At 36.5% G+C, this 26,540-nt stretch overlaps 2 protein-coding genes across 2 annotated transcripts in view; one reads left to right on the plus strand and one right to left on the minus strand.

Annotated features, from left to right (window-relative positions):
• Positions 1-1,117: 1,117 nt before the first annotated feature.
• LOC123544401 (solute carrier family 25 member 45-like) lies at positions 1,118-9,466 on the minus strand. Its single transcript, XM_045330480.2, has 5 exons — positions 8,993-9,466; positions 7,842-7,885; positions 4,230-4,310; positions 3,621-3,876; positions 1,118-1,677 (listed from the first exon to the last, which is right to left on the minus strand). The coding sequence occupies exons 1-5, from the start codon at positions 9,039-9,041 to the stop codon at positions 1,214-1,216; spliced, it is 894 nt and encodes a 297-aa protein (XP_045186415.2). The 5' UTR covers positions 9,042-9,466; the 3' UTR covers positions 1,118-1,213.
• Positions 9,467-21,573: 12,107 nt separating this feature from the next.
• Positions 21,574-26,540, plus strand: part of LOC123544378 (28S ribosomal protein S5, mitochondrial-like) — a 29,994-nt gene continuing 25,027 nt past the window's right edge. Inside the window, exons 1-2 of the mRNA XM_045330455.2 lie at positions 21,574-21,729; positions 23,401-23,502. Coding sequence (XP_045186390.2) covers positions 21,672-21,729; positions 23,401-23,502 — 160 coding nt within the window. The 5' untranslated portion in view covers positions 21,574-21,671. The remainder of the gene's footprint in view (positions 21,730-23,400; positions 23,503-26,540) is intronic.

Below are 26,540 nucleotides of genomic sequence, written 5' to 3' on the forward strand. Positions count from 1 at the left end.
ATGCCGATACTATGGGGCGAGAGGGGTATTGCACTTTCTATAACGTCTCGGGAACATATGATTCCAAAATATCTTCTTACAGAAATTACTATCACAACAGCAATCTGTACATACCCGACTGGCGGTCGCGAAAACTTTCTACGTACTCCGATTCAGTGTTGTCTTTGGGACCGTGGAACCCATCATCAATATATGTTTAACAGAATCCGCTTAAACAAGTGCTAGGTGGCAAGAGGCGTGTTGCACTTTCTATTACCACTCAAGAAGAATCAATCAAACCATGTCTGCTATTTATTTTTCTTTGCTGCATTCTATGCATTCAAAAGATATTCCATTAACTATCATTAACTATCTCAACAGCCATCTTTAGATACCCTGATTTGGATTCAGTGTTGATATATTTTCTGATCCTTTGGGACCGTGGAGTCCATTCAATATTGTTTAACAGAATTTCGCTGAAACCAATGTTGGGGACCTTACGCTTGTTACACGCTTCATTACCTCTCATCAACCAAGTCAGCTGTTATTTTCTTAGTTGCATTCTATGTTTATAGATTTGATTAAAGTGTCTTTGTTTAGATAAGAAAAGGATCGTTTGACTTGACCTGAAAGAGAAGAGTGCGTCAAGTGTTCATGCGGATAATTCATAACTTAAATTTATGCCAAAAAATCCAGAAATGGATTAATACGGGAGTATATCAAACGGTCATGTGTAAAATATTGTTACCACAAAAGAGGTATAGCAGTACTTTTACGTTGACGAAAAGGGATTGCGAAAGTCATTTCAGATGCATCTCGAAGTGTACTGTTTCGATACCACTGCAGTTTTGATGGCATTAAATGCTCCCCGTTTAAGATACAGTAACATGGAGGTAATCTATTGTAACAATTCTACATATGTATTCCGTATAAAAACTTAAGTGGCATTTATATAGTATACATGCCGAAATATGTAGCACTTTTAACGTTTCAATTGTCTAGTTACACGTGTTTCAATTTAAACTTTGAACTACTTATGATTCTACAAAGTTTAGTTAAGGAAAAAGAGTATACATGACACATAACTGCTACTTCGATCAGGTTGTAATATATCAAAATATAATAAAAATCTCACTCAAATGTTTACATTCACCTGTTTAATCACTTCTAATATAACGAGAACACTTATGAATAAAAATACCCTAACGTGTGATCTGACTTGTTCCATTAAGACTCAAAAGTTGTTTTCTAGATGTTTTAATGTTTGAGTGTATACAGTGAATGTTACAGCATTGACTGGGAATGCTCGTAGACATGTAACAAGACAGCCAGTGTAGAAAATTCGAATACCACCTTCTTTATACAGCATTCGTGCACAGTGCATAAACCCTCTGTATTCTCCGGAGAAGTCCGCCTGAAATCGGCTTTTTATAACGTCAAACGGTATGATGGATGCCCATGTTAAGGACCCGGCTATACCTCCTGATACAAGACTGGCGACAATTCCGTTTGAGTCAGTTAGTCCATGTTCATGCATCTTTGCGCTGAGGATTTCATACGTAAGACAGTATATGCCGTATGAAGGTATCTCCCGATAAGCCATAGCAAGCCCACCTTTGTAAAATCCAAAAATACCTCTTTCCCTATAAATTGCTTTAGAACATTCCCATGGTCCTTTGAAAAATCTCTGACCTGCCTCTAAAATAAACAAAACATTTAAAATAGCAGTAGTCTTGGTTCAGTGACAGAGTATTGTTTGCAAAACATACTCTAACACGTTAACATGTTAAATATCAACAGTTTACGAGATGAAAAAAGGACTTACACACATATATAAATAATTTCTAGTCTCTATATCTACTGAATGCAGAGAAAGCAGGCCTGTCAAAAATGCAACCAATGAAAACATATATGTGGTGTAGTATGCTTGTCTATTATTTAAGTGGAAACTATACGTTGCATTGCATGGCATTGCGCTATTATGTATCATTTAAGGCTTAATGTACTCCGCCGTATGAACACATCTGAAGTTGTCTCTAAATTAAACTTTGGTACTAATAACAGGTGCAAATGTTAAGTTCTGCTCAACCATGTGCTAGAGAGCATGGACGTCTATATGCATTTCTGTAACCGTTCCCGAACAGGCACAGTCAAACCGAGCCTGCAATATTTTCACTTTTGTTGTTAGGCGACCTGTGGAGTTTTCACTCTTTCTTTTATACTACAAAAAAAACTACAAAACAAGAGGGCCAAGATGGCCCTAGGTCGCTCACCTGAGAAACACACCATAACAGTGTAAACATGTTTGACCTAGTAATTTCATGGAAACAAATATTCTGGCCAATTTTAATTAAGATTGGACCAAAAATGTCGTCTCGAGTTTAAACAAGTATTTTCTTAGATATGACCTAGTGACCTATTTTTTGACCCAGATGACCCATATTCAAACTTGACCTAGATTTTATCAAGGCTATCATTCTGACCAAATTTCATGAAGATCAATTGAAAAATACAGCTTCTATCACATACACAAGGTTTTTCTTTGATTTGACCTAGTGACCTAGTTTTTAACCCCAGATGACCCATATTCGAACATGACCTATACTTCATCAAGGCAATCATTCTGACAAAATTTCATGAAGATAATTGAAAAATACAGCCTTTATCGCATACAAAATGTTTTTCTTTGATTTGACCTAGTGACTTACTTTCTGACCTCAGATGCCCCATATTCAAACTCAACCTAGAGTTCATCAAGGCAATCATTCTGACCAAATTTCATGAAGATCAGTTGAAAAAATACAGCTTATATCGCGTACACAATGTTCTTCTTTGATTTGACCTGGTGACCTAGTTTTTGAGTCCAGATAAACCATTTTCAAACTTGGTCTAGATTTCATTAAGGTAATCATGCTGTCAAAATTTTATGAAGATCAGTTGAAAAATACAGCTTCTATCGCATACACAATGTTTTTCTTTGATTTGACCTAGTGACCTAGATTTTGATCCCAGATAATCCATTTTCAAACATGGCCTAGATTTCACCGAGATATTCATTCTGACCGAAATTGATGAAGATCAATTGAAAAATACAGCCTCTATCGCATACACAATGTTTTTCTTTGATTTGACCTAGTCTTTGATCCCAGATAAACCATTTTCAAACTTTGCCTAGATTTTATCAAGATAATCATTCTGACCAAAACTGATGAAGATCATTTGAAAAATACAGCCTCTATCGCATACACAATGTTTTTCTTTGATTTGACCTAGTGACCTAGTTTTCAATCCCAGATGACCAATTTTCAAATATAGCCTAGATTTTACCGAGGTAATTATTCTGACCAAAATTGATGAAGATCAATTGAAAAATACAGCATCTATCGCATACACAATATTTTTCTTTGATTTGACCTAGTGACCTAGTTTTTGACCCCAGATAACCCATTTTCAAACTTGGCCTAGATTTCATCAAGGTTATAATTCTGACAAAATTTCCATGAAGATCAGTTGAAAAATACAGCCTCTATCGCATACACAAGCTAACTGTTGACAGACGACAGACAGACGCCGGTCATCGAGTGATCACAATAACACCTGATGCTCAGGTGAGCTAAAAAAACCAATCAAATTATAGTTACCTTTTGCAGCACTCGACATATCATGTGGAATTTGAGACTGTAACGCTGTCTTTATGTAATCAACAGGTACAACAAACACAAGTTGAGCTGCTCCGCCTACACATCCTGATAGGTATATGTGTAACAGGTTTGACTTTCTTTTCGTTTTGTCCTTCTCTAAGTATGTCAAGGTATGGCCGTATACTCCGAAGAAAGTCGAGTTTACGATACCAAATGAAAACAAGGGCCATGATAATCCTCTATAGAAGCCTTTTATCTGAAAATTGAAAAAAAAAAGCATTTTACATCGTTCTTCGGGCTGGAAAGTTAATGTTTTCATTGTTAATAAAATTTACTTAGGACCCTTTGGAAAGAACACAACCAATAAAAATCATAGCAAACACAGTTTGATAAGACAGCAAGTAAAACTTTAAATACGCGTTAGACATGTGTTTTACTAAAATAGATACAAATGTGTGAAGTGGAGCTCATTCAAAGTCATATGTTATATCAAGATATAGAGATAAATATCCAAGCGGTACATATAACTGGATTTATTGCGCAGTTCCTAAAGAAACAAAGATACTACTCTACATAAAGTATAAACTAAATCATTAGAAAATATCTTACAAGACCAAATTTATTGATATTCTTTATGGCATCAAAGGTACCTTTATACTGATGTCCGTGATGCTGTGTCTGTAACTGTACCTGTAAATACAAAATATATTTTATCACATGTTTGACGTCGCGGAAGTGTAATAAAGCCATTGAATATAAATGATAATACACTAGTGTAATAAAGCTTTGACGTCGACGTCATTTATAGTATAGGAGACTTTGGTCAAACTGACTTGTTTACATAGTAAAAGAAAGTAGAATTTTTTATGTTTCGACAGAAAAGGCTAACATGCGATAAAAAGAATATTGCATTTGTCACTTTCCACATTGAATTTATTAAACTCGTTGAATAAAATTGATAAAATGCTCGGCAGAGCCTCGCATTTTATAATTTTATTCAACTCGTTTAATAAATTCAATATGAAAAGACACTCATGTAATATCCTCTATGTATAGTCATAAGATGTTTTTTACGTATTTCATTTCTTTTGCGGACGCGTTATTTCACATGTCTTATATTATCAACAAACGTTTGGTGAGTCCATTATAAGTGCGTTTGTCTTATGTTTGCCACAAAAGTTTTGTGAGTGTCTTAATGCCAATGGCTTATGTTCTCTTTATATGTTGGCGAATGTCTTAATTCCAATGGCTTATGTTCGACATAAATGTTTGGTGAATGTAGTATTTCCAATGACATGTTCTCCATACATGTTTGGGGAATGTCTTAATGCCAATGCCTTATGTTCCCCACACATGTTTGGGGAATGTCTTAATGCCAATGGTTTATGTTCCCCACACATGTTTGGGGAATGTCTTAATGCCAATGCCTTATGTTCCCCACACATGTTTGGGGAATGTCTAAATGCCAATGGTTTATGTTTTCCATAAATGTTTAGTGAATGTCTTAATGTCAATGGCTTATGTTCTCCATAAATGTTTGGTGAATATCTTAAAGCCAATGGCTTATGTTCTCCATAAATGTTTGGTGAATATCTTAACGCCAATGGCATATGTCTGCCACAAATGTTTGATGAATGTCTTAATGTCAATTGCTTTTTTTCTCCATACATGTTTGGTGAATGTCTTAATATCAATGGCTTATTTTCTCCATAAATGTTTGGCGATTGTCTTAACGCTAATGGCTCATGTTCTCCATAAATGTTTAGGTGAATGTCTTAATCTTAATGGCTCATGTCCTCTATACATGTTTGGAGCAGCGTTAACATATTGAATACGAATGGGGGAAAATACAAAACTGATAGACATATAGATATGAAAGCATTATTAAAGTGAATGTCTTAATGTCAATGGCTTATATTCGCCACAAATGGTGGGTGAATCTCTTAACGCCAATGGCTTATGTTCGCCACAAATGTTTGGTGAATCTCTTAACGCCAATAGCTTATGTACGCCGCAAATGTTTGGTGAATGTCTTAACGTCAATGGCTTATGTTCGCCGCAGATGTTTGGTGAATGTCTTAATGTCAATGGCTTATTTTCTCCATACATGTTTGGTGAATGTCTTAATGTCAATGGCTTATGTTCTCCATAAATGTTTGGTGAATGTCTTAATACCAATGGCGTATGTTCTCCATAAATGTTGGTGAATATCTTAATGCCAATGGCTTATTTTGTCCATAAATGTTTGGTGTATGTCTTAATGCCAATGGCTCATGTTCTCCATACATGTTTGAAGCATCGTTAACATATTATACATGGAATGGGGAAAAATATACAACTGAAATACAGATAGATATGAATGCATTATTAGAGTAACATTAGAGTGAAGATTTTTGACATACAATTTGATTATATTATATTTTTCGTGAAAATATACATTTGCGTTTCAGTTAGTTTGTACATATGAAATTACTGCAACAACTCTTACCACCAAGAATTACGTAAATTACCAAGAATAGCCCGGTGAATGAAATTCTTGTACAAAGTGTAGCAGAATCATATTTGGAGCCTGCACAATTACTATGATGATTAAGTGTAATATTGTGAAAAATTTTATATACCTTACAATAAATATTACATAAATACTCGTTGACTTGCTCAAGCCAAATGGTAAAGTGAGTCAAAAATAAGCTGCCGGTGTAATGAAGTATTTCGACCCCCATAGAATAACGACCCCCCCCCCCCGGTCATTATTCTATAGAAAATGTGACTCCTTTCCTATAAAATATTGACTCCCCTTATAACAAACTGACTCCCTTTGAAAACTCTATAGAATAACGACCCCCGGTCATTATTCTATAGAAAAACTGACCCCTCCAAGTAAAATACTGACTCCCTAAAGATGACTCCCTTCGAATCTCATAGAATAATGACCCCGGTTATTATTCTATAGAAAAAGTGACTCCTTCCATGTAAAATACTCGCTGCCGAAATTACTACATTCGAACTCTCATACAATATCGATTCCCGGACATTATTCTGTTTAAAAAAGTTACTCTTTCCGTGTAAAACACCGGCTCCTAAAAGGACTTTCGACGATAATATCTATTAAAAAGTGATCCCCACCAAACCTAACGGACAATTTTACTAGATCTACAACTCTAATACCCTCCATTGCCAATAGTTAACATTTTGATTGTACTACTACTACGGGTTTGCCTTTAAACTTCTATTGCTATTACTACATGTACTTCTTCTTCTTCTTCTACTACTACTACTACTTCTACACTACTACTACAACTGCTACTACTGATACTACATAACCTGCTTCCATTAATACGTCTTGTACATCTACCTCTTCTTCTCCTGTTGCTGCTGTTGTTGTTGTCACTTATTCCTCTGCTGCTGCTGCTGCTGCTGCTACTGCCACTGCCACTACCACTGCCACTACTACTACTACTACTACTACTACTACTACTACTACTACTACTACTACTACTACTGCTATTACTACTACTACTTTCTATTGTTGCCGCTACCGTACTTTACTGCCACTGCTAAGTATTGCAACTTCTATTAATACTAAGTTCTATGCCAGCAGTTTCTTGTGCAGTTCTCTTCTGAAGAATTACTTCGTACCGAAGTTTGCATGGATTATTGACACTGGTGTGTTTTGTGAACGTATTGTGAATTGTTATTTTCCTGAAAAAAAATGTATACACCAAGATACAGCGTCTAGAAATAGAATCCCTTTTCCCGTTGCGGAATGCTCTGATTTCTGTGTCAAGTGATGGTATCTGGGGCTAATGGTCAAACGGAAGGACGGACGGACGGACAAGGGCAAATCTATATGCCCCCCTCCCCCGAGTGGGGGCATAAAATGCAGCAATTAGGCCTTAGATACATGAGTTATCACTAAATTTGACCAAATGACCGGGGTCGTTTTTTATGGGAGTCAATATTCTTCGTGAGGTTCAGTTTACTTCACGTGGTGGAGTCATAGTACTATGATCTGGAGGTCATAATACTATGACCGGGGGGTCACTTTTTCTATAGAATAATGACCGGGGGGTCATTATTCTATGGGAGTCGAAATACTTCATTACACGGCACACTTGTGGTCCATGGCGTTCATTTTGCAAAGTATATGACTGCAAGGATGATTAAAAGAAATATATCTTTAAGACGTAATAATATTTGAAAATGCGAAAAACAGCAAACCTTGGTTGTATCAAAAGGATGTCCAACGATTAATCCTGCTGCCCCTGCAACAAATAAAATTTGAAGTATAAAGCACCAGTCAAAAAAAATGCCATACCGAACAAATGTGAAAAAGATGTTGGTATATGTGCAAGTATGTCACACAGTGAAAAAAAAAACAGTTCAGAAAAATAATTTTGTCTGCATGTCCTTTATGTAGATTTACAATCTACAATTTAAAGTCTCATAGAAGTTTCAATAAGGAACCATTTAAGATCAACAGATAATTCATTTATTTCAGATAACAGCAAAGAATAGCGGGGACAAATTAATAAGTGCCACCAGTTTAGTAAATGTAACAGAAAAGAAAAGCAAAGACAATTTAATGAGTGTGTTCTATTTTAAATGTGATAGCAAAGCGAATACAAGTTAGTGAATGGCACCAGTTAATAAATGTGAAAGAAAAACAGCGAAGACAAGTTGGTGAGTGCCACCAATTAGTAAATGTAACAGCAAAGAATCGCGAAGACAAGTTAATACATGCCGCCACTTAATAAATGTAACCGCAAAGAAGACTGGAGACAGGTAAATGAGTGCCAACAATAACTAAATGTGACAGCAAAGAATAGCGAAGACAATTTAATGAGTGCCACCAGTTCGTAAATGTAACAGCAAAGTATAGCAAAGACAAGTTGTTCGATCAATTAGTAAATGTAACAGCAAAGAATAGCGAAGACAAGTTAGTACATGCCATCAATTAGTAAATGTAACGGCAAAGAATAGCGAAGACAATTTAATGAGTTCCACCAGTCAGTAAATGTAACAGCAAAGTATAGCAAAGACAAGTTGTGCGATCAATTAGTAAAAGTAACAGCAAAGAATAGCGGAGACAAGTTAATGAATGCGATCAATTAGTAAATGTAGCAGCAAAGAATAGCGGAGACAAGTAAATGAGTGCCAACTAAATGTAATAGCAAAGAATAGCGAAGACAATGTAATGAGAGCCACCAGTTAGTAAATGTAATAGCGAAGTATAGCAAAGACAAGTTGTGCAATCAATTAGTAAATGTAACAGCAAAGAATAGCGAAAACAAGTTAATGAATGCCATCAATTAGTAAATGTAGCAGCAAAGAATAGCGAAGACATTTTAATATAACAGCAAGTCTCTTACCTCCGACAGCGCCGGCGATGTAGTCATGGATCACAGTATCCGAAGGCATGATTTCAAAATTAGATTGCCAGCATAATTACTTAAGAGAATGTTTATTAAAACCTGGGTCATAACAATGTTATCTAAACCCATCAAAACTTAGTTGCAATGCATTCTAGTTACACAGTGCATCGCACATGTACAAGTTGGTATTTACTTTCTATATTGTTCGTATATCCCATACCGTTATAAATTTGATAACAATATAATATCATAGTACATTGTCGCTCAGGTTAAACTTTTATTTACTTAGCTAGTATCTGTACTTACCTTTACAATTTATTTCATGTATTTACGTATACACGGATTAATATGATCTTGTGTGTGTTGGGTATATTCTCAACGTCATTACAGCAACTGATTGATCTCTTGATTTAAATAAGCTGATTGTCTCGTGGAATCATGTTAGAATTAACTGTTATAAACATTTTTTAATTGAAAATCACAGTCGCGACTTATAAAAAATACCGCCGTAGTGTTTTCAAAAGAATTGTAAAAATATTTCAACATTAAAGTCTTTTTACAAAAAAAATGATTGTTTATGTTGACTAGAATGCTGGTGTTCAATTTAAGACTTAGTTGAATCTCGGTCATGTGACTATTTGACTGATACTACAGGTACTAGATATATATAGCATTGTCAGTACATGGAAAAGTTAAAGAAAGGATAAGTCTAATCCAAAGTTTATAAAAAGATCATTTAAACCGCGTTTATACCAAAATTAGAATAGTTTTAGCCGTCGTAATATTTTAGTTTATACATTTGCTTAAATAGTTAAGTACACAAGCGTCTGTTTGTACGGATATTGTAGTTTATTCCATACAAATTTCTCAATCCCTTTTACTTATTAAAGTATTTATAGCCATTCTAGCGTTCAAACACATCGGGTACGTGGCGTCATTTCGATGTGTGGTCGCGTTAAAAAGCTCATTAACGGCGATATTTTTACTGCAGTTATACCAGAAATTTATTTAGTAAGAGTGGATGCGTATGAGAATTATGCACTCGTTCTTTACTAGAATAATACTACTCTCTTAAAGTCGCGGAATATTTCCGCTGCAGACTTATACTTGTCTAGAATATATATACAAATATTTATCAAAAATACCGTAAATATGGCTACGGTGCGATTTTGAATTACCCAGTGAAAATATTTTAAAAACTCGAAATGCGAAAAAGCGAATTATTTAATTGTCCCGTTACTTAATAAAACGGGCCAAAGAAATGTGAAATTGTGCAATGGTGTATGTTGATATACAATGTGTATTTGCTTTTTCCATGTAGAAATTTTAATTTTTTCATGTATTCTTAACGCTCAATTGTCTTGTTTCGAAAACATTAATTTGATTTATGCCGCCTTTTTAAGTGGTCAGTCTCTTTATAATGTTATGTCCCTTTTAAACTGCTCGTCTGTCCGTCGGTCTTAGTATTCAACACTTCAAATGAAATCAAATGTGTATACTATGGGACTTTATGTTTGATTTTTCTCAGGTTATGCCCTTTTTTTGGACAGCACAACAATACAGCATCAAGTTAAAGCGGATGTGCGGGTTCACTGGTTTAGTTGTAGGTGCAGATGGGAATATCCGGCTTGAGGGTGTTTAGATGCTAGCTACCTAGCTATCGCGATAGGCCTACTTCAAAAATCATTTTGATAAAGTGAAGTTTTCTGAAAAGATTATTTCAATGGTGGAAGGTTTCCTGGAAATATTATTGCGATAATTTACATTATTTTCTCGATACTTTTGTGTAAGTGCCCAAACTACCATTTATTAGAAAGATAGCTATCTCAATACTTTCAGCAATTATCTTAATATTTCGAACTTTTCTGAAAACTTAATCTCAATAGCCTAAAGTTTCTTGCACACCGGACTGGCGTTTCCGGTGATTTTACCCTAGTCATAGCCCCTATGCCGTCTAAACAGCTGATCGCATGTATTGACATGCTGCCGTTTGACTGAGGCCCGATATGGGTAGCCGAATTCAGAGCTCTATGTATAGATCTAATTTTACCCATGCCGGCTAAACCCATCTGGCACCCCCATGCCAAATGACTCTCGTGCTATTAATAACAACTGGCTGTGACTAAATACAGAGTTGGTGCGCCCGTGATATATTACAGACTCCGGTATATACCGGATTAACTAAATTAGAACAAAAATACATTAAATGTATATATTTTGTAACCATGGTGATTCTAACCCTAACCTTTAGTCAGTATATTATGCACATTTTACACTAAATGCGTGCGGACATGCAAAAAAATGAGTATTTTTGCCGTGCGTTCCATTTGATAATAATTCCGCGCATGCGCAAAACGGCTGCACCAACTCTGCAATGAGAAACATTCATAACAACTAAAGTGATTCATGCACTGATAACATGAGGAAGAATTGACCTCATGACCGATATTGCCGAAAATCGATATCAGGGGAGACAACAGCTATTTGGTATTGGTAACATATATTGGTAACAGGTGATCGGTATTGCGATGTCGATATCTACTGCCTCCGGGTATTGTCACCTGGATGTTTATTTCAATATCAAGTGTAATAAAAGAGAAGGTTTTTCATAAGATAATTAAACAAGCTTGAATTATCACTGGAGTTACAAATTATGGAAAAGGGATTTTTCATTAGAAATAAAAGAAGTCATTTTTATCAAATGAATGTTTAATATGTAATATTTTTAACCATAGCATTTTTAACATGTTATTTTATAATAATTAAATTAATTTTTATATCAATAGACCATATCTATCAGCAATAAAAACCATATTTTCATATAAAATTATTTTCATACATATTCTTATATAAGAAGAATGTATATTTTAACATGTTTTCAAAAAACAATGTAACAAATCGGCTGAACATTGCTATCTGTAAACCATTTAGATTCAAGTTAAAGGCAAATATCGATGAAGTCTTTTATTTATATTTTTTTTTCATTTTCAACCAAATCTGAAATGTAAATGACCCTTAATCTCTAGAAAAAAAGGAGGTTCGTACCCATAGACACATCCTTTTATATTTATATAGCACTAGTATTGATATTTTTACGGCGTCTCCCATCTATAAAATATGCTGTCGTTGAAAAATAAAATCTGACATATATATTTAAGAAAATATGATCTGATTTTATATTGTTTTAAATAACGCTGTCTTAAAGTATAATATGTGTAAAAGACCTAGGTACCACCGCCTCCTCCTTTCCCCCCCCCCCCCCCCCCCCCCCCCCCCCCCCCACACACCCAACAAAGAAAAAGAAGATCGAACCATGTTTTATCCGATTTTATAACTTTTACGGCCATAACACATTCTTGTCCAAAAAAAGAAAAACAAAGAAAAATATCAATCAGGGAAGTCACAAAATACTGATAATATTGACGAATATATTTTAAAATTGTCTGATTGATATACCTGCTGCCACTACCACGTCCATTCTTATGTCACAAAAATACATACGTAAGTTATTTTGTTGTTACGTATGTATAAACAGCTGTTTAAACGTATGTTTAAACAGCTGTTTAAAAACAAACAAAGTTATTTTGTTGTTTGTTTGTTTTTAAACAGCTGTTTACAATTTATAATTACACAGGTGTAGGTTTTGAATTATTTTATTCTGAAATGGTTGAACATCACACGTATATCAATTCAGTAATTCTTAACATATAGACAAAATAGGAAGTTTAATAAATCGAAAATTATGGTATGTTTGTAAAATTAAAAAAAAAAATAGTGGCAATCAGCGTGGTACAGGTATTTTGCCGTATTCAAGCAGACATTATTCATTTTAATATAACTACACATATTCCACCAATATATGAAAACTATAAAAAATATGCAAGAGATTAAAATTGCATGATAATTTTACCTTGTAATTACAAAACAAATACCCGTATTAAATTCAAAACGCAATTATAGCCTTATCAGTGTTATAAACGTCTGTGTTGTTCTAACGTTCCTTATTTAGAGGTAATTGGCAAGTTTTATTACAGGTCCAATAAAAAGGATTTATGCGATGCATACAACATTTTATTACTTCTATATAGAAATTTGTTTCATGTAAAATTATCTTGAATTGAACATGTACAATAAATTATGAAAGTAAGTTAATCACGACGACATTTATGATAACTGAAAAGATCATGAAACCAGGTAAAATGTTCACGAAAACAAAAATATATCATTAAGTTACCGAAGTAAAATTTAATTCTGTTTTAAATGCAGATATTATTTACATTGCAAAAACATTCTTGTACACAAAAAAATGCTTCGGATATATTTTCCAGCTTTAATTTGATCAAGGCGGACCTTGAATTTATTTACTCAAATTTATTAAGTAAAATATATACAAAAAATCTGTATTTTACTTTTTTACGACAGTTTGCTTTTGTGATCCAAGGATCGATAGGAAAGCTATCTCTTTTAATGTTTAATTGACATAATTGGCATAATTGACACTTGATATTTAAATGTATATGAAATAAGGTGAGAACAACAACATAAGAAGAAATGCGCATCTCTTTCTTTTTAGAACCGAAATAATAAAATGCAATATTAATCTTATATTGTTTTTGTGATATTAACACAAAATGAATTACTCGCGAGGTAAAATTACATTAAATGATTAAATCATTAGTTTAACCTTTTGATCACAATACCGCATGTTCACGCGGCATACTATAATATCGTCTGCTTATGACGCTACAACAACAACTTCGCGCTGAAGTTAATTTTTCTTCGAAATTAGTGGAAATAAACCGTCTGAGAACGAATCAAATTTTTATTTCACAAAAATGAAATAAATATCATTCAAAAGATAAATTCAATGAGAGTAGGAAAGTTCTTGCACCTAAGCTGTCATATCAATGGTTTTATACAAAAAAAATGCTTTGAAGAAATGCATGTATGAGATTTTTGCACATTTTATATGGAAACAAAGAAGGGAAAAAATGGCGAAATGATGGCATCAAACTTCATGCGAAGAACGAATCAAAAATTAAACGGCTGCACCAACTCTGCAATGAGAAACATTCATAACAACTAAAGTGATTCATGCACTGATAACTTGTATACTGTTTATGCAAAAATACGAAAAAAGCAGAAACCTTGATAGTTTTTCTCCGTTCCATATAGTATATTTCTCGATTCAAAATACGTTAGTTTAAAGCCTGTCTCACACAGAACACGGTTGGGCACACGGTTCCAATACGGTATACTCGGTTATCCCGGGGTTGCTGGTACGAGTATTGGCCCCCAACCGTGCCGGGGGATGAGTTGGTACGTTTTAGGCCCGAATGTGCACGAGTTGTAAAACAAAGCAGGATATACTCGGTAAAGAAGGTTTGCCCCGGTTGGAACACATTTGAAAAACGATTTTCTTTCGATTGTTGTCGGTTCAAGTAGGTTAGTACGGTCTGTTTAGGGCCCTAGTACGATTAAGCCGACTTTTACTCGATTAAACGGGAATTTACAGGGTTTACTACGGTCCACCGACTTTTGTTCGGTTATGCTCAAATTTATCACATTCGGTATGTTTGAATAAATTGACTCTTTTTTGGGGGGTTGGCTTCATAAATTTCAAAAACTTTCAACAGAAAAAGTTTAAAAATGGCAGTGACGAAAAAGGGAAATTAGAAATCTTGATAAGTGATAGACATTGAGATTTTTTTGGCCGAAGGCGTGAGGGGAGACAAAAAAAAGCCAACAGAGGAGAAGAAAAGGAGGAAAGTTGGAAAAGGGAAAATGGCTAAAAGAAGGGCTTTTTGGTAAATATGATACTTGTTAATGAAAAAAAACCAGAGAGGACCCAGGTGTTAAAAGAATTTCCCCCGTGTTGTGTGATTGTTTCAGGGGTTGTGGGTTTTGGGGGGCCCACAAAAACCAAGAAAAAAAACCAAATTTGGGAGGTAAACAAAATATCTTTTTTCGGGAATAGAAAAATATCCAATAATAAAAAAAATGTGAGAATGTAAACACTTATGATTAATAATTTTTATTTTTATTTATTTTCAGAGGCCATTGGACCCTGGTTTGAAGCTTGCAATCACATCGACACTGGCCATGGTGCTACTTTTGGAGTTGATGTACAGTTTCCGGGTAGCAGACAACACAATCTCAATGTTCATACGCGCCTGGAGGCTTAGTGACACTTTCCCAACCCCGAAGTTATGCACCACTTTTTGGCCGATGAATGGGGGAAGTCAGTCCCAGGTTCAACACCAAGTGGAATTTCCCCTCATGCTTGGGGTTTGCCCTGGATGGAAAGATATTCCTATCAACCCCCAAAAAATTCTGGATCACTCTCCCCACAACTACAAGGGCTTCTTCTCCAGACCCTTTGGCATTGGCGGGATCCCGACTAAAAGTTTATAGGGTATCAGTGGCGGGTAGGTCAGCACCGATTGCCAAGTTTTAAAACGAATCTGAATTAAGGGAATTTTGGAAGGAGGTGGTAGGCTTCCCTGACCGAACCTGCCGGGGCCTGACGGAAACCTGCCTATTTTCCTGGGGACAAAAGATTTCCCTTGGGACTGGAGATAAAACCCTACTAAAGGAGGGGTTTTGGCCACGATAAAGGCTTTTTAACAAAGGCTGTCTCTGCCAAAAGGGTGGTGGGGGAATGCTTTCGGAATATTGGCCCAACAAATTTAAATGTTGTTGAATGCAACGTTTAAGAAAACAAAAAGTGTGAAGCCCCTAACCTTGTTGTGTCAGTTGCAAACCTTTTGAGGTCGTTACCCTATGTACCAGCCAATGCCGACCTTGAGGCCCCCCCAAAACATGCCCTAGTCCCGGGGTAGGGGGAGAGGAGAGTCAATGTGGACGCGGGGGGGACATGCTGGCCGCAAGTAGCCCAAAACCTGGGAAAGCAACAAAGAAACTCCTCGGGTTATTCATGTCGGAAGCGGGGTTCGGTTCCATGGCAAAAAAAGTGTATAATAGACTGGTGCTTTTGCAGTTGATATAGATAGTAAACTTTGTAATCTTTTTCTGAATTGATATTGGAATCAAAATGCTCGGACTCATTAAAATAAAATCTTATTTGATTTGTAGAATCATGATTTGAAATTTTAGCAGGTTTTTTTTTAAGCTTCAAGAGTTTTTAATTGTTCAAGGGGGTTTAAGAAAGTGTTGAAATTGCTTTAAACGTTAACAATAAAAAAAATTTAAACCTTTTTTCCCAGTAAAAAATTTAAAACCCGTCAAGAAAAACCCAAAAGTTTTGTTGCCTTTTGGGTTTAAATTTTTTAAAATGCCAATGCGTCTATTGGCTTGTTACAAAATGAAGCCACAGATTAAAAACCCCGCTTTGAAAAAGCAACGCGAATCCGGGATAAAATTTTATTACAGTCTTTTGATGTTCTTTGCTTTTTTATACACGTTCATTTGCAAATTTTCTTTTTGGGGAAAAGTGTAATGCATTTTTGAGCTCAAAGGGTTTTGAAAAGGTACAGTTCTAACTGGTAACTTAATTTTGGCCCAAGGGACAAAGTGTTATTTCTTAAAAGGGAAAAAATGAATAATAAATAGATGTCCCTTTTTAAAAGGGGAGCAAATTTTTATTTCAAAAAAAAATATCTAAGAAAAAAAACCACTGTCTTTTTAAAAGGTACATGTTATTTTTTTTTAAAAATTTTAATTTTATTTTTGAAAGTCATAATAATAAAATATTTATAAAAGCAGGTTTTAAAATAAACCCAAATTTATTTCAAAAAAAATTCCCCCCTTTATAAAAGAACTATTTCCCTAAATATTTATAAATTCAAAAAAAAGAAATAAGTTTTCATTTCAACAATAAACTTTTTTTAATTTTAACCATTAAAAAAAAATTGAAATCAAAATCACAACATCGCATCATGTTGTCAGTTAATATTTAATTTTTTTTTTAAAAAACAAAAAAAAATAGTCATTAGACCCAAATGACTGTTTATAAAAAAATTTAAAAATTTAAAATGGTGTCTTGGTTCGTATGGGGGAGTCCGTCACCGTCCTGAATTTTTCCCTCAAAAACGAAGACTGTTCTGACTTGCGTCAGCAGGCGGTGGTGGGTGTAGGGCCCATCTGGGGTGTGCTCACGGTGGGACTTTGGACGGTGGTATAGAAAATAAAGGTATTCCTGAGCAGAAGCAGCACCTGAATGATCATCTGGGTCATGTGGTGTTGGGGTGCGCGAACAGTAGTGTTGCATAGGGGGGGTGGTGGTGGACATGAAGATCCAGTAAAATTTGGATAGCAGCCTTGAAGGTGGTGAAAAAGTGTGTCTCTCTGTCCAGTGGGGGGGGATTCGTTTCGTGCCAGTTGGGGCCTGGCGGGTCCTGGGGGATACTGTGGGGCTGCTGCTGTGCCGGTGATTGGGGTTGAGGGGTCCTGAAGTCCTGGGGGATGGGTGTGTGCTGTGCTGGTCGAGGGAAGCTGTGGGGGGCAGCTGCGGGGGTTTGGGGGGTCCCCTAACGCACGGCGGAGGCAAGTGTTTCGGTCTGAATGATCCCCCGGGGAGGGTGGCGTCATTTTGGGGTTTTGGTGTGTCAGTTTTTGGGGGTGACGCTGCCGCTCGTCCTTTTTTGGCCCCAGTTGTCTCAACTCCTGTGTCAGCTGTAAAAAATCTAAACATAGCTATTAAAAAAGTATTTAAATAAAATTTTTCAAAAATTTTTATTAATTTACTTTAAAAATTTAAGTTCTAAATATTTGTTGGTAGATGTTTTGAAAAAAATGCCGGAGAGCCTTGATTTGTCAGTCGCATTATGCTGAATATGACTGGTTTTTGTGTGTGCCCCCACCCGGGTCGAAATGGTTTTAAAGGAAGGCATTATCCCTGAGTATGCGGCCAGTTAAACTTTTGGTTAAAAATTTCGATCGACAATTTATATTTTAAATTTGTTCAAAGTTGCGGGAAAAAATTCGTGGTTCTTACAGCTTCCCTTCTTCTAGCGATTGAATCTAGTGGAATGAATGTGAAGGGTTGAAGGGGGGATTTTCTGGTGCGCTGGGCTGGGTGGGGTGTTCTGAAGGGTGCACGCCGTACGTTCTTCCTGGCAGCAGTCAAATGCAAAGACAAAAATATATTTTATTAAAAAATCAAAGGTTGGGTTTCTACTTATTCTTTCAGTTACATTCTTCAAAAAAAACAAAAAAATTTAAAAAAGAATAAATATTTTAAAAAAAAAAAACTCAATCCACACCCTTTTCCCTACGGGGATCGAGTACAAAAGCCCTTTGGGAAGGGACATGCTTTCCCCCCTGCTGTGGGGGGTATCAAGACTGTACCACGCCATGGCGGGCCCTTTATAACTTTGGGAAACCGTACGTGCCCAAGTACCTTTTGTTAGGTCCCGTCCGGTCAACCCCCTCCAAGCTGGTCGGCTTTGTCGGCGAAAACTGGTCCCGCTTCTTCTGTTTTTGTAATCAGCATGGCCCGTTGAAAAAAATGGGGTTAGCCCGGATCCACCTATCAACGACTTTCCCCGGCATCGGTGAGTTTTCGGGTGATGGCTGGATGGTTCTGCAATTAGACAAAAAAAAAAATTAATAAAGAATAAAAGTACTGTTAATTTATTTTAAATTAAAACAATTTAGTACGTTGTAAATTTTTCAAAAATAAAAACTCATACTGGAAACTTGTATCAATATTTACTCCTGTTACATAGATAAAAATTAAAAAATAATAAATTTATAAATAAAAAAATGTGAAGCAAGTAAATGTACCCTTTTTTTTGAGGGTGCGCAGTTCCCGGAGGGCCCATCGAGCTGGCTCCGAGTTTGAATCTCTGGGTATCTCGTCAGGTGGTTTCCGCGGGTCCCGCAGCTCATCAGGGTCGACGGGTCACAGGTTGAAGTGGTCGGGGGCCTTTGGGGGCCCTTTTTGTATTCTCGCTGGCAGAATTTCCATGGGGATTCTTTTGGGGACCTTTCTTCTTTGGAGGCATTAGTGCAAGACTCTGTTGTTTCAAGGGGGCAGCGGTAGTTAAAGTGTTTTGTTGTGTTCGGTGCTGTATGATCATACCGGCTTTGTACAGACGTAGAGACCCTGTTGGTCGTACTTTCCATGTATAATTCGTCTTGAACCCTATTTGGGGATGGCGATCGTTTAAACCCTATTGGTGTTGGCGTGTTAAAACCCGGGGTAACGGGGTGAATCGACGGTGACGTGTGCTTTTGAGTGTTAATCCCGGGTTGGGTGTAGGACTTGGGGCGGTTTTTCACGATTCAAAACGATTTATATACGTTTGCCGGTTGGCTCAACGTGGAGTGGATTCATGGCGGTTGTATTAGGGCTGTACGGGTTTACAGGTCTCTAGGTCTTGCGTCGCTAAAACATATACACGGACTGGCCCCGTGCCAGTTTTTTGAAGTTTTAAAAAATTTCCCGGCTTTCCAAACACTCGATGGCCCGAGGGAAGGTAAAAGGGCCCCGGTTTGGGTTTGGTTGTATGACGGTTTACGGGTGGCCAACCTAAGCCCTGTGTTCGTGTGAGAAGGCTTTACCGTAAGAACATAAAGTTCGCTTTAAAAAAATGAAAAAATAAAGTGGAAATTTTTTATGTGAGTAACGAAAACATCATGACGTCACTTTGCTTTGGCGTTAATTTCCCGCGCTCTCCATAAGAAAAAAGTCTTAAAAGAAAGTATTTCCGTTTTTTGTAAAATTCGATTTAAAAAGAAAAAAAACGAGGTAAAATGTAACTGTATACGATATGCAAGAAAAAATACATCTGTGTTTTCGAATCGGGTAGAAATATCCGCCCCCGGCCCCTGCGCATAGGGGGGAATTGGCAAGCCTCATTTCGCCGATTTGGGGGTGCCCTCGGGCGGGTATTTTTTATCCGATTCGTAAACCGCAGTATTATTTCCGGAAATTAAAAAAATTTTTGCATCCCGGATGGCGTGTCCGGTGGTTTCCCCCTGCGCAAAAACCCCTTGGCACCCCCCCTCCGAAGTCTCGTGTGTTTGCAAATTGTGGTTCACATGATATATTGTTTATTAAAATAGAAAAAAAGCGGGTCCCTTTTAGTTTTTCTCTGCTCCTTATAGTATATTTCCGATTTAAAAAACGTACTTTTTTTACCGAAGAACATAAGCTACAAAGATAAAACTAAAGTGGAATCTTGTTGCCTGTCTTCTGAAAAGGCATTGAGTAATACTTTTTGGTTTTAAGGTTGTTTTTTAAAATTTATACACGAGAATTTTTTTGTTTTTTCTGCCCGCCTTTTTTTTTCCCTTACGTGTGTAAGAGTTCACCCGGAGGGGATTACTTTTTTTCACTGTCCATGTCTTTGGGAACATGGTGGGGGGAGAGTGAGGTTAGGTGCACCCTAAAACCGGTTTAAGCCCCCAGTGGTGTTTTTTCCCCTGACCGTTCAAGGCGGTTGCCCCACTGTGTTCCCTTTTTTTGTTCTTTCGTCTTTTGGTTGGCTTTGGTCCCTGTGTGTTGTTCGTTTTTTCCCTTTTGCGTTGGCTTTGTGTGTGTGGGTGTTGTGTGTTGTGTGTGTGGTGCACGCGTTTGCGGCTGGGGGTTTCGTTTTGAGGGGGGTACGTTTTGGTGCATGGCATTCCCTGTTTTAATTTTTTTTTGTTTTTTTTTTTTTTTTTTTTTTTTTTTTGTTTTGGGGGCGTAACGCAAAAACTGATGACGTCACTTCTGCTTTCGGACGTTATTTCCGCGCTTTGTGTTCATTCTTTCTATAAGAAAGAAAGCACGTAAGTATATTCCTGTTTTTGTAAAAGTATTCAAGAAAAAAAAATTTCCAGAATAAAATGCTAACATGTATACGATATGCAAGAAAAAATATCAGTCATGTGTTTACGAATCGGATAGAAATATCCGTCCCTAGGCCACCTGCGTATGGGCGGTAATTCGGCAAGCCTCATTACCGCCCAATGCGCAGGTGCTCTCGGGACGGATATTTCTATCCGATTCGTAAACACATGACAGATATCATAATTTTTAAAACAATAATGTATTGCGATAATGTTTTCCGAAAATGCACAACTTTTCTGGAAAGTTTAGAATATTATCGTGAAAGCTACCAATTAAGTATCTCATGGCAGTTTCAAGCACTTACGCGAAATTTAGCGCTAATATAGGCCTATTTTCAGGACACATAAAATATCTAGAAAATATCATGTTTTGCTGAAATATTTTCAGAAAAATGCACAATTTCTTGGAAAGTTTAGAATATTATCGTGATAGTTAGGCCTACCTACCTAGCTATCTCGTGGCAGAAATATGCCACAATAATCGGGAATTAAAATTGTCTTTTTTTCGGCACATATTATCCGGCAAACAAATGCCGAAATAGAAAAACCAGACAGTTTTGCCGTAACTAATGAAAATACATCTTTCAATAAAGACCTGTAAATATGTTTAAAAAATGGTAGTTGTTTTATCTAAAACGCCCAACAGGGACAGAAATTTAAAGTTAGTCAATTTATGAAAAATAGTTTATGTTCTTTCAAGTATTCGACTTCCCTGATACTTCCGACGTATTTTATTTAAAAAAAAAAAAAACAGTAAATTCCACCGTCTGCCGTAGATTAAACCTCGTTTCTATAAAGGAAGTTTTCATTTGCTCGTTCGGGCGGCTTGAACCAATGAAAATGCCCGATACATAATCATCTTGGCTTAAGTTGCAAAATGGCGACCGCCTGCTTGCGGTCTGCATTGCGTCTAAATAAAGGCATTTATATAAAAGGTAATCGATCTACTAATAAGTTAAAAGAGTTTTGCACTTTGTTTAAGACGTTTTTAACATATAAGAACATGTCACATAACTTACCATCCGAAATTAATTACATTTAGAAATCAATTTTGCGTTAGAGGTCAACTGGAAATCTACCGGCTCAGTAGACTCGGACCTTGAGACAACCTATGTAGGGCTTCCCTCCTCACCCGCCGCCCCCCCCCCCCCTCCAAGCCTGGAAGGAGATTTTAAGAGAATTACCCATTCTCCCAAAGTCATTTCAGTATCTAGTTCAAAGACCTCGCGCCACACACAGGGGTTCGGCTCATACCTAGGTCCAGGCCCTACCCTATAAGAAAAACACAAGGGAAATCATTTCACCTAAAGCAAAGTTCTATGTCCCATCGGTTTTTCGCTTGCTGTATTTTTTCTAAATAAATATTTTCTAAAACTATATATGCCATTTATTGTCTATTAAATTCCGCACACGATGGTACCAAACTTTCTCACATGCGTGCTAGCAAACACGAGAAAACTGCATCCGAACTTTCAACAATGTTCCAATGATCGAAGCGGCAAGGGAGATCACTGCGATGGAGTTTGCATATTGGCGTGTAGACACAGTAAACATTAATCGTGTACAGTATATCGTAGGTTTAAATCACCCAGAAAATTCTTTATTTTGTGTTTATTATTGATAATTTTTACATAAATCAATGAGGAATTGAATCCCTTTCGAAAAAATGTAATTTTTTTTGGGAATTTATGGCCAATTTTTGAAATAATCGGCATTTAACTATAGCATGTAAAGCGTCGGCAGCGATGAAAATTTCATCGGGAATTGCTTCAACTATTTAGGCCTTTCGAGTGTTTGGGGACATTGCCCATATGAAAAAATTATCTCAGTATTTCCTAGGATCGCGTCAAATTAGTTAGACTAACACAAATTATGACCTATGATATACCACTCATTCCATCTATTTTTTTGAGGCCTTTGAATATTCACAAAAAGTACAATTCTCGAAAACCATTTATGTCCGACTGACCAGCATTTATCTTACCACAACATTTCTGACAACACATCAAAATGGCATCACTAACATATTTGCCGGGACAGGACCGGGAAAGAACGGAAATTAACACTCGGCAATCGTAGTGAAAAGAAAGAAATGTATGAAAAGAAGACGGTTGACCGAATATTTAATGAGAAATGGACTAAAAATCACACCTGGCTCGTATATCATACTATATGATGGAGAAAAGCAACATATGCGGTGAACTGACAATTTTTAGGTCTGGCAGATTTTTAGGCATTGCTGGACAAAATGTCCGGCTACTTTTTCCAACTTTCCTGAAGTCTGCTTCTTACCTAATTTTTGTGTTGTACGTATCCCTACAAGTATATAAAATCTAGAGTCATGATATTTAACAATATGTGAAGTTGTGCACCTCCACTTACGAAGTTATTATGAGTGACTTATCAAAAATTTAATTTTCGCAATAGTGTTAAAAATATAATGTGAGCATAAAACCCACTAGCATGAGTCCAGTTGCCCTTGGGTGAGACACTTTCTGGTAGCGGCCCAGTAATAGAAATCTATATTAGTATGACCTAACTTATTCAAAAATGATAATATCAAGGTTATCAATGTTGTATTATACAAAGTGTATTTTATTTTTCAGATTCAGTTCTACGTGTATCACTTTACCAGCCAGCAACATGTAATCCTGTCAGTGCAGTTGGTCAGATCATTGTTTTGAGACATGGATCATTCTTTAACAAAAGTAGGTTGCTCTTCATCTATTAGTGGTGTTAAATTGCAAAACAGTTCTTTACAAGTACAGATACCTGTCCCGCCCGCTAGCTTAACTCAGTAGGGAGAGTGCAGATCTATGGATTGTGAGGCCGTGGCTTTGATCCTTGCGCAAGGCGTATATGTTTCTGTGACAATTTGATAAAAGACATTGTATCTGAAATTATTCATCCTCCACCTCTGATTCATGTGGGAAAGTTGGCAGTTACTTATTGAGAACAGGTTTTGCACTTGTACAGAATCCAGGAACTCTGGTTTGTTTAACTACCTGCCATTTTATAACTGAAATACTGTTAAAAAACAGTGTTAAACCCAAAACAAACAGACACACAAATATCTGTCTCATTACTCCAGCAGTTTCATTCACACAACATCTCTGATACTGCTTTTCAATATCTTTAAAGTTTATTTCATTTATTAAGTTCTAGCTTATTTGATACTTTTTTCAACTTGTAAAGAATCTATTATAGTTCTATAATAAATCAAGGGGAAAAATAGAAAATACAAAAGTTTTATGCTGAGACCACAACCTTTTGTGCCCCCTAAAAATTTTTGGAAGGCAGAGTTTCCCTTGTCCGTCCATCCGAATTTGTGTCATTTATATCTCAAAAAGTGTTTGACCCAGAGTCATCAAACCTCACAGGATTGTTATTAAGCATGAGAAGTTGTGCACCAGGGGTTTTAATTTGGGTCTTACACAGCCAGACCAGAGTTAGATCCCTTGACTTAGTCAAAATATGCATAAAAAGGTTTGTGTCACATGTAAGGTACAGTATCTAAAACAGAATTTGACCCAGTGTTATAAAACATTACAGGAATATTATTTACCATGTAAAGTTGTGCACCAGAAGTTTTGTTTGAGATATCACTATAAGTCTAGCCAGACCAGAGTTATTACCCTTGACTTAGTCAAAAATATGCATAAAAAGGCATAAAAGTTGCGTCACACATATCTCAAAAAGTATTAGGCCTAGGGTCATGAAACATCATAGCATATGAAGTTGTGTACTTGGCATTTTGTTTCAGATTTCTGGCAGTCAGATCAGAATTATCGCCCTTGATTGTCAAAAATATGGATAAATGGGATACAAGTTTGTGTCACATGTATTTCAAAAAGTATTTGACTTAGAGTCATAAAACATTAGGAGACTATTATATAGCATGACTGTGAAGTTGGGCACCTGGTGTTCTGTTGCAAATTTAACTCTACCAGACTGGAGTTATGGTCCTTGACTTTGTGAAAAATGCACATAAAGTCCATAAAGGTTTATGTTGCATAGACCCTCTACCACAAATGTTGAAATTATTCTGATTCATCAAAAAAGAAAAGATGCCAGTTTCCCTATAATTTTTTTTGTGTTTGATGGGAACTTTAAAAAATCTTTTTGTCAAAAATTGTAGGTTCTTTTTAGCTCACCTGAGCACGAAGTGCTAAGTGCTCATGGTGAGCTATTACAAAGAAGTATAAAATACAATTTATTTTTATAGCTTTTTGGCTTTTGTGATCATGCTGCGTCTGTCGTCCATCATGTGCCTGTCCATCTTCAGCAATTTCTTTAGACGACATTTACTTCAAAACCACTGAATGGATTTTATGAAACTTTACACAAATGATACCTGGGTGGCCCTCTTTCAAAGTTGTTCAAATTGTTCCGGTTCATTATACATAAGTAACATATGGGTCATTATGAGTAAAAATAGGTTTTCAGCAATCAAGCTGTAAAATTAGGGGGTCTGAACATGGAAAATCATTTCCTGTCAATAACTTGAGAACCAGTTGACCCAGAATGTTGAAACTTTATAGGATGATTGGACATGCAGAGTAGGTGACCCCTATTGATTTTTGGTTCACTGTATTAAAGGTCAAGGTCTCAGTGGCCAGAACATGAAAATCCATTTCTGGTCAGCAACTTGAGAACCATTTGACCAAGAACCTTAAAACTTCATAGGGTGATAGGGATTACAGAGTAGATGAGCCCTGTTTTTTTGGGGTCACTCCATCAAAGGTCAAGGACACAGGGGCCTGAACATGGATAACCATTTCTGATCAATAACTTGAGAACCACTTGGCCCAGAATGTTGAAACTTTATAGGATGATTGGACATGCAGAGTAGGTGACCCCTATTGATTTTGGGTTCACTGTATTAAAGGTCAAGGTCTCAGTGGCCAGAACATGAAAATCCATTTCTGGTCAGCAACTTGAGAACCATTTGACCTAGAACCTTAAAACTTCATAGGGTGATAGGGATTACAGAGTAGATGAGCCCTATTGTTTTTTGGGTCACTCCATCAAAGGTCAAGGTCACAGGGGCCTGAACATGGATAACCATTTCTGATCAATAACTTGAGAACCACTTGGCCCAGAATATTGAAACTTCATCTGATGATTGGATATGTAGAGTAGATGACCCCTATTGATTTTTGGGTCACTTGATCAAAGGTCAAGGTCAGTGGGACCAGAACATGGAAAACGGTTTCCAAACCATTTGACCCAGAACCTTTAAACTTTGTAGGATGATAGAACTTACAGAGAAGATGACCTTTATTGTTTTTGAGGTCACTCTATCAAAGGTCAAGGTCACAGGGGTCTGAACATGGAAAACCCAAGTGAATGATTGGACATTCCAAGTAGATGATCCCTATTGCAGCCAACCATCAGTTTGACTTTGATAATTTTACAGACTTTGACTTTCGCTCTTGTTCCCTATTGACTTCTTGCCTATTAGGACTATGCATTGGGGGAGATGTGTGCTTTTCTACAAAAACATCTTCTAGTTGAAAGTGATATTTAAACTCAATGGAGTTGTTTTGTATAATATAACAGAAATGTTCCTTGGGTGACGTTCTATGAAGTATTACTGATAATATTACGAAAGGCAATAAACATGGCCGCAGAGTTGAAAATAGAAAAATATTTAAACACAGCTTCTAAACCACAGAGTTTTAAATAATTTTACAGAAATGTTCTTTGGTTGACCCTCTACTGAAATTATTACAATCCCTCTTGA

The sequence above is a fragment of the Mercenaria mercenaria genome, chromosome 1 (assembly GCF_021730395.1).
Source record: "Mercenaria mercenaria strain notata chromosome 1, MADL_Memer_1, whole genome shotgun sequence".
Taxonomy (NCBI): domain Eukaryota; kingdom Metazoa; phylum Mollusca; class Bivalvia; order Venerida; family Veneridae; genus Mercenaria; species Mercenaria mercenaria.

Coding starts and splice junctions, on each gene's coding strand:
- LOC123544401 (XM_045330480.2), bottom strand. CDS start 9,041: ATGCCTTCGGATACTGTGATCCATGACTACATCGCCGGCGCTGTCGGA. Junction 7,886..8,992: donor CATCGCCGGCGCTGTCGGAG/GTAAGAGACTTG, acceptor TATTTGTTGCAG/GGGCAGCAGGATTAATCGTT. Junction 3,877..4,229: donor ATATCAATAAATTTGGTCTT/GTAAGATATTTT, acceptor TTCAATTTTCAG/ATAAAAGGCTTCTATAGAGG.